The sequence below is a fragment of the Neolamprologus multifasciatus genome, chromosome 12, assembly GCF_963576455.1.
Source record: "Neolamprologus multifasciatus chromosome 12, fNeoMul1.2, whole genome shotgun sequence".
Taxonomy (NCBI): Eukaryota; Metazoa; Chordata; class Actinopteri; order Cichliformes; family Cichlidae; genus Neolamprologus; species Neolamprologus multifasciatus.
The window spans coordinates 21,689,171-21,697,797 of record NC_140450.1 but is presented as its reverse complement, the minus strand read 5'-3'; the positions used below and the strand labels follow the sequence as shown (position 1 = coordinate 21,697,797).

The 8,627-nt window shown below is 37.1% G+C and overlaps 1 protein-coding gene across 1 annotated transcript; it reads left to right on the top strand.

Moving 5' to 3' along the window:
* On the top strand, positions 1-6,359 carry LOC146506957 (arrestin domain-containing protein 3-like). Its single transcript, XM_085180494.1, has 7 exons — positions 1-82; positions 550-986; positions 2,117-2,174; positions 3,099-3,246; positions 4,224-4,320; positions 4,849-5,105; positions 5,321-6,359. The coding sequence occupies exons 2-7, from the start codon at positions 731-733 to the stop codon at positions 5,915-5,917; spliced, it is 1,413 nt and encodes a 470-aa protein (XP_085036620.1). The 5' UTR covers positions 1-82; positions 550-730; the 3' UTR covers positions 5,918-6,359.
* Positions 6,360-8,627: the final 2,268 nt, after the last annotated feature.

The window sequence follows — 8,627 nt, the reverse complement described above, 5'->3', positions numbered from 1 at the left end:
AGAAAGAAGATGACAGAAAAAAAGAGAGGAAAAGGAAGGTTTCCCTGAGCCCGGTGGAAAGGATGACAATAGAGAAAAAATGGTATTAGAAAACAGCTTTTAAAAAAAAATAAGATTGCATTTTAAGTTTGTTTTCATTTTTTAATATCACGGAAATAAAACCTAACTAAAATTTGCAAAAATCATACAATCTTGAAATTGATATGCAAAGCAACACTCATGTAACTATAAAGTAATTGTGGACACGATGGCGAAATGAAAGTTGAACTGTGAAACTGTTCAGACTTATTGAAAATCATTTGTTTTCAATTAAATGTGGTATATGAAAAGCTGCTGTTTTATTAGCAACATTACTGGCTACCCTAATGACCACTACTGATTGCTACTGACAGTTGTTGAAGGATTCCTGAGAAAGTGCGTGTGTGCTAGAGTTCCCTGTCAGCGGACCTGTATTTATGAAGGAAACTAATGCGCTTTAAAAACAGGGAACAGGGAATCTTCCTCTTCCTCACAATCCAGCTTCCTGGGACTACTCTCTCCGTTCTACAGCGGATGGCAGTAGAGGTCTTCCAGCAGTAACGACCCTCCTGGGCGTGGTCTTCTTCCCACCACAGTTTACGACAAACGCCATAGTGTCTCGGCCAAGGAGTACCGTGTAGTGGAAACGTTTGTTGAGTAGTAACAGTCTTTTATTTTTTTCATATTATTGTGCCTGAATCGCTTTGCTACGATGCCTTCAGTTGAAAGCTTTACTGTCGCATATGACGCAGTGAATGAATTCGTGACTTTTTCGGAGGGAGACACTATAACAGGGACTGTAACTCTGGCCTTATCCAAGGAAACCTCACTTCAAAGCCTGTTTATCAAGGCGAAAGGGGACGCTAACGTCCGGTGGTCTCAGAAGAGCGGTGACCATACTCATACGTACTCTGCGCACACAAGATATTTCAAACTAAAGGAATTTTTAATCCCAGAGAGCGCCAGCGGTATGTAACACACTACAGTCTTCTTGCAAATGTTTGTTTTTGCAATGTATTGTAAATGTATTTGCAAAAAAACAAAACAAAAACCCGACAACGAAACAACAACAAAGAATTAAATGTATTCAATTAATCTTTAGTGTTGCAAGTGTAGAAGGAGCTATCAATTTTTGGCAAAGTAATTTTGTTCTCTATTTATCGAGTTAAAAAGTCTCATTGACATTAAAGATGTATTTTTAACATAGTTAGTTAGTTAGTTTTAACATAGTTAACTTTTAACTGTGTATTTATTGGCATTTATTGGTATTAGTATTCATTGTATGTTTCGTGTGTTCTTGGATACTGCTGGATTTTGAGAAATTTCCCCTGGGGATGAATGTATTTTATTTCTTTCTCTTCTTTGCAAAAAAAAAAATATAACATTTCAAAGACACGTTTCTCAAACAAAATACACGTGAATGGGAAACGAAACATGTTATATTAAATACTTGTATATATTTAATTGTTAGTGTTGAAGTTCTAATTTATAATTTGTGTTCTGTGAAGAAAGTTCAAGTGACTCAAAAGAAATGGGTTGATTATACTTTAGAAAAAACAGTAAGTACAATAATGCACATGTAAAAAAAATGGTTCTTTCCTTATTTTCTATATAACCCCTTTATGAATTCTGTTAACTACAGTCTATTTATCAATATATTACATGTTAAAAAAAGACACCTGTTCTTAAGCATACCTTTCTTTTGTACTTTAGGGACAAACCTACTATCAACTTAACACTTAAACATTTATCTGTTTTTTTTTGCTTGTTTTTATTTTACATAATTTTGTGTATATTTAACATTTTGAAATATAATTTCGATAGGAAACATGAGCGTTTAAGTATGTTAGTTGGTCAAACTGGAGTCATAGACTGTATTAGAAGCCCAATATAGAAATCTTTATTTACATTTGCATCTAATTTCTCCTTGTTTTATCTGTTTATTCATGGTTAAAGCCGACTGTAAAGTGTCTAAGTAAATTACAGGAGTCACATGAATGTAGAGGACAAAACTTGTAATACTAAATAGTATTGAATAGTAATCGTTATGTACCTGTATTTGAAAATTTTACAATACTTCATTTTCCTTCATTTTCAGAAACGGTTTTGCCCCAAGGGATTCATGTCTACAGATTCAGTTTCCAAATACCACCAGGGTAAGTACAGTTAGTCAGCTGACCAAAACAATGGTTTGAATTTACACTTTAACAGTGATTTGAACAAACACAAAAAGTGGATCAATAAAATAGCATCAACTCAGGGCATTTAGGCATGTAGATATGGTTAAGGCGATGTGTTGAAGTTTGAAGCGAAGAAAGATGAGTTAAGTGAATTTAAATGTGGCATCTTTGTTTGTCCCAGAGTATTTTTTCAGTATCTACTGAGTTGTTCTTATACAACATCTCTAGGGTTTACAGAGTAAATATCCAGTTAGCAGCTGTTGTCTAAGTGAAAATTGCTCATGTCAAGTCAGAAGAGAATGAAAAGGCTGCTTTGAGCTGATATGAAAAGTAACTCAGAAATCACTCATTACAACAAGCGTATAAGAAGAGTATCTGAATGTACAACACGTTGAACTTTGAAGTAGATGGGCTACAGCAGCAGAAGCCACACCTATCAACTGAGAATTCATCCTTCTTTAGCAACATTTCATGCTGCTGCTGCTGGTGTAATGGCTTGAGGGATATTTTCTTGGCACACTTTGGAACCCTTAGCTTGAGCTGACAATCATTAGAGGCTACTTGAGTATTGTGGCTGGCCATATCCATCCGTTTATAACCACATTGCTGTTTCCAGCTTGTGAGATACCATGTCACAAAGCTCATATCGTCTCAACCTGGTTTTTTGAACATTATGAGTTCACTATAGCATAATGGACCAAAATCTCCAAGGAATAATCCCAGCATGTTGTTGAATCTGTGCCACAAAGAACTGAGGCAGTTCTGAAAACAAAAGGGGTTCAAACCATCACAAGTAAGGTGTACCTCATAACTTGACTGCTGAATGTGTACATGCATTGGAAACATGATGTTATTTCACTTGACATTGCATAACTTAAAGTCTGCTGTTTCCCTACACAGAAGCATGCCTTCATCCTTCAGAGGGACTCATGGAAAAATTGTCTACAAGCTAGAAGCAAAACTGTTAAGGAGCTGGAGGATGAACAGTACAGCAGAGAAGGAGATCAAATTTGTCTCCAAATGTGTTCCAAACCTTCATTCTCTGATGGTGTGTACAGTATTTAAAAATGCATTCAGCCATCTTTGATATGTTGTGTATTCTCCCGCTACGTGGTATGCACTCAGTGTGAACCGTTCTTCTTGTAGACGTAGCACTTCTTGGAGGGTTCATATAAGAGAAAAACAATGGTTGTTTCAAATAATGGCCATTATTGGCCAGATAATTCTACTTTCATTTGTTCAAGGTAGGCAATACAGCTCTGAGAACTATCCACGAACACACTGTAATGGAGGTGAAATGTTTCCCAGCAGAAATGTTAACAATCCAAAAGACTCAGCTCTAATTATTAACAGTAATGACCGGTGCATTCCGTTTAAAGTGTTACCTGGTAGATCCAGCTCCATCAGTTAAACCAGTGACAGGTGAAATGAATAGAATTGATAATCTTGTCATAATGCAGTGCTGCTATCCTTGTAATACACACCAACGTATCATAACCATGCTAAAGACCCAGCATATGCCTTCGGCAAGGCAATCCCGATAGCAGTGGTCTCCCCACAGCAGAATAATATGCCCTGCCCCACAAGAAAGAGGTTTATACCCAGGCCCCCAAAACACCAACTGTCTTCTGCTTTCTGCCAGGCCTCTTAGGACTCACAACAGTTAAGGGTTTGCTAAATGCGCTGAAATGAGCCTTATTTCACAAATAACCCACCCCATAATCTGCAGGTCAAAAAAAGATCCTCTGGGGTGGTTGGTTGTAGCTCTGGAGGTAGAGCAGGTCATTTACTAAGCAGAAGGTTGGTGGTTTAATTCCTGGCTGCTCTAGTCTGCATGCCAAATAACCTTGGGCACGATACTAACCCCAAGCTGTTCCCCAAGGCATCCATCGCAACGTGAATGTTAGATCCTCTGATGAATTAATATAGTAAAATATAAATTTTAGCACCTGTAAACCATGAAAAATATTGTTTGATTATGGAATTGTGTCAGAATAATTGTTTTGCTTGTTTATTCCACTGTAGTCACCGCAAGTTGGTTCAACAAACAAAGAGATGGGTTTTTTCTCAAAAGGACACGTACACATGGATGTAACTGTGGACAGGATTGGTTACGCAGCAGGTATTAAAATTTATTTTCAAATGTTGTAGGTCTCAATTTGTTTTATACTCTTTTCTCACTATACCAAAAAATATTTTTGTGTGGTTGAACATAGGCAGAGTTCAATAAATTAGCTAATAATGGAGGATGCAAAAAGACTATTGAGATCATAGTTGACAAACTTTTCATTCCCATAATGTAGAAACTATCCAATTTATTGGCATCTTGTAAGTAAAGAGATATTAATATGTTATCTGCTTCATTTAATGTATTTTGTCCATTCCAGTGCCCCGAAGGCCAACTTGATCATTTGGCATCCAGGGAAACCTATTTGCCACAGTGTTAATACAACTGCAAGTTAAGCCTGTACTCTTAAGAAATGAGAAATGTAGGGATGTTGCCTAACTTGCACTTTCAGAAATTCCTTTCCAATAGTTTGACTTTAAGTAATAGGGTGTTGTGACTTTCTGGTGTATATTAGACAATGGCACTTTAGTCAACTGAAAAATGTAAAGACAATTGTATTTAAAATCAATTTTTTTTTTACAGGTGAAACAATAGTGGTTCTTGCTAAAGTTGACAATTCTTCATCCAGTGACATGACACCGAAATTTAGCTTAATACAGAAAGTCGTGTACCGTGCCAATGGCAGAACCAAACATGAGAATACAGTTTGCCATAAAGTTGCTGACAACTGTATTAAACCAAAAACACGGAAGGAGCTCAGATGTGAAATAAAGATTCCTAGTGATTACATGCTGACAATCCAGAACTGTGATATTATCTCAGTGGAATACTGTTTAAAGGTATGTAGTACTGTATCTAAAGCAAAACTTTAATTTTTGTGGGAATTGATATTATGATTTATGCATGACAGAGCCATTTGTAATTGACTGTGTGAACAGCAATGAATATCATTGAGGAAGTGGCTTTCAGATGTTCTCTTGTTGCTTTTCCAGTGTAAAAATAAAAGCATCATGTACTAATGAGACAGATTTACATATATTTTCCTTTCTCCTAGGTATATCTGGACATCAGCTTTGCTTTTGATCCAGAGGTTCTGTGCCCAGTGGTCATTTTACCTCCTGACTTGGCTGTAGGTCCCTATCCAACAGGTGCTATTGGGGGTCCAAGCAACAGTGACTTCCCTCCCCCCACAATGCCCATGGGCCTTCAACCTATGTCTCCACATTCAGGCAGTTCAGTCCAACGCTATTCAGCACCACCACCTGTATACCCAAATAACCCTGCTGTATATGGTGGACCAGCGGGTGTGCAATCTTCTCAGCCAACACACATGTTTGGAAGCTACAATAACCCAGTGCCACAGGTGCCTTCGCCATATGGAACTCCATTTTCATCTTCATTATCTTCTGTCCTGCACCCGCCACCACCCCCAACAGCACCACAACAATTTTACCCACCCTCACCCCAACAATTTCACCAACCCCCATCTGCCCTTGAGAGCCAGCCATCTCCTTCTATTCAATCTCCAGTACCTCCTGCGTACAACATGCTGCCTTCTGCACCAGTGATGAATGTAGACTTCCTGTCTCAATCAGATGGAGCTCCTCCATCATACTCACTCCTTTTCCCAGACAAATCTGATGCAAAATAACTGACTAAATGCTAAATGGTCAATTAGTGAGTTATTTAGTTATAAACTAAACCTGTGTAGGTACAGATTTGACATTAGACCACCCCTATTATGTCTTGAACATTTTTTTTATTAAAATGAAATTGTTAATGTATGCAGTATTTATCATTTAGTCACCTATATACTGGACTTTATATACTGGGCATAAATAAGACTTTTGCACTGCATGTGATTTAATGGGCAGGTCAGGTCGCTCATTAACTTTGTACAGCTACTTACGCCTTAATTATCATGGTGCACTGTATTTTGCATTGTTCAAAGTGCAACAACAGTCAAAGCATTTAATACTTTTCCTACTTCTGTTATAAATAGTTATTATTATAAAATGTTACAATATTATTTTTTGCAAACTGCCAGTTTTTTTCTCTGAGTTGTAGAGCTGAATAAAGTTATGTAAAGCTTATTTTTGAATGTTTGTGAATAGTAGTAATTAGTTAATTTTTTTATATGGTAGATCTCATTCATCTGATTTTTTCAATCTTATCAAGCAACTCTTTTTAACAGTGTGAAATCTTGTTTTAGTCTAATACCCTTGGCCGTCAAACAATTTTGAAGACAGATTTACCAAACCAAAATTTGGTAAATTAACCAAAATTGCGCAAGTCCTTCCTGCTGTGCAGTAGCTGAGGTGATTTGCTTTAAACAATGTTGTAAAAAAGTTGCAACTGTTTTAGATGGGTTAGGCAGTTGGATATGTTTTCTTCTTTCTTTTTTAAACCTCATGCTTTAGGCAAAGGCAGACAATCATTTGTAAATGATTCCATTTTTTCTGGAGGAGACACTATCTTAGGCACAACTACTTAAAGAAAAAAAAAATTCTGACCAATTGGAGTAAACTGAAAAAACAAAAGACAATGGACTTCATTCACAACTAGTTCATATGTATAAATCTCACACATAAACTCTGGATGAATGTTTCACAGAGAAATCTGTGATTCATTGGGACTTTCTTATCTGAATTTATCTGTACTCATTGAACAAATTTAGTGTTAGGCCCTGTGTACAAACAGATGATGAAGACCTGGATGTCTTATGTTACAGTCAAACAAGGGAAAATAGTGGTTGGAGACTGCAGTACAACCAAAACTATCCCAAATGTGTGCATCGAAAGCAAGATCTTGTTGTCTCTTAAATGGTTGCTTCAAACATGGGGACCTGATCTGCAACCAATTTCAGGTCAGTGATTTAAATGAAAATGACAATAGGAAGACAGAAGGTAATGCCTGTCACATGCCTGTCTCCCAGTACTCGTGACAGGCATAAACCTACTATGGTCATATTGTTTATGAGGAAACAAATATGTGAGCTTTACTTCACAGATAACATAATTATTTTGCTTCTACTTTGTACCCTCAATATTTACAGAGTACAAGCGAGCAGTAATAAACTATCGGTCAAATTCATCATGTATTTAATAACAACTATGAAAAGTGGGGACAGCGCTTTTCAGTTGTGGTACCAAGCTCTGAAACTGTTAATCACTCTACCTCCACCTGCTCATGACTAGATAGAATTGTGGAACTTCTTTGTCTAAATAATGTAGGCTAATCTGGACAGAGGTTATCTTAATCTTTACTAAATTTATAGGCATACTGGTAATCTACGAAAATTCCATTATAGCTATGATAACCTATGCAACTGCTGTCTATATTGCTAATAATATTATTCACCAGCATCTTTGCACATTCACAACTGCTTTTGTTGTTATGGTGCTTAGGTTACTGCCAATACTTGTGCGAGGTACTGATGACAGAGAACCAAAATACAACTGAACTAGAAACTCAAAAACAGAAACACTACCTTACTAGAAGCACAGAGAAGAAAGGAAAAAAAAACAGCACAGTGAGGGTATGACACTTCAGGAATTAAAAACACAGGCAGGACAACGAGAGGATGGGGAACAGGTGGTAACACAGCTGGGACAAATTAGACCTAACGACACACACTGATGGAGGTAAAACATAATCTCTAATAGCAAGAAACTAAACAATTTAACATGAACACATGAAAATACAATAAAACCATAAACCACTCAAAGAATCTAACTATTCTTTTAACCAGTTAACACAGTCCAAAACCTAGAGATTGAAAACTAACATAAGCACACAAACACAAAAAAAACTGATATAAAACCAAGAAATATTAATCAAAATCAAACAAAACACATGAACACTTGGTCACCAGACACAGGACCATGACAAAAGGACTGGGTCTGTTTGGTACTGTGTCCATAGTCCTGTTCAGTGAGTGAAAATATATACTCCAAGGAACAGGCCCAAATGTCTGTTTACTATCAACAGAAAACTGCTAACCAGGAAGTCGGTCGATAGATAGATAGATAGATAGATAGATAGATAGATAGTGTTGGGTTCAATATTGAGGAGGGATAGAGGAGGTAATCAACTTTCATAATAACAACACTGATCCGGCCGGGTGAAGTCAAACGATGATTTTAATGACACGCGTGGGAAGACCGCCACTGTACGCAGACAGTGCCGATCCCCGACTTACAGAGCATAAGCAGGTGTTTTATACCTTTCAGGGCTTAAATTTACTACGCCCCTTAAACGTCACTCAGATACAGTTCATACATAGGTTTCAAAACCACAATGACTTAACACAGTTTAAAATAACATTGTCTCCGTCTCCACAGCAGATGTTTCCTGTCAAC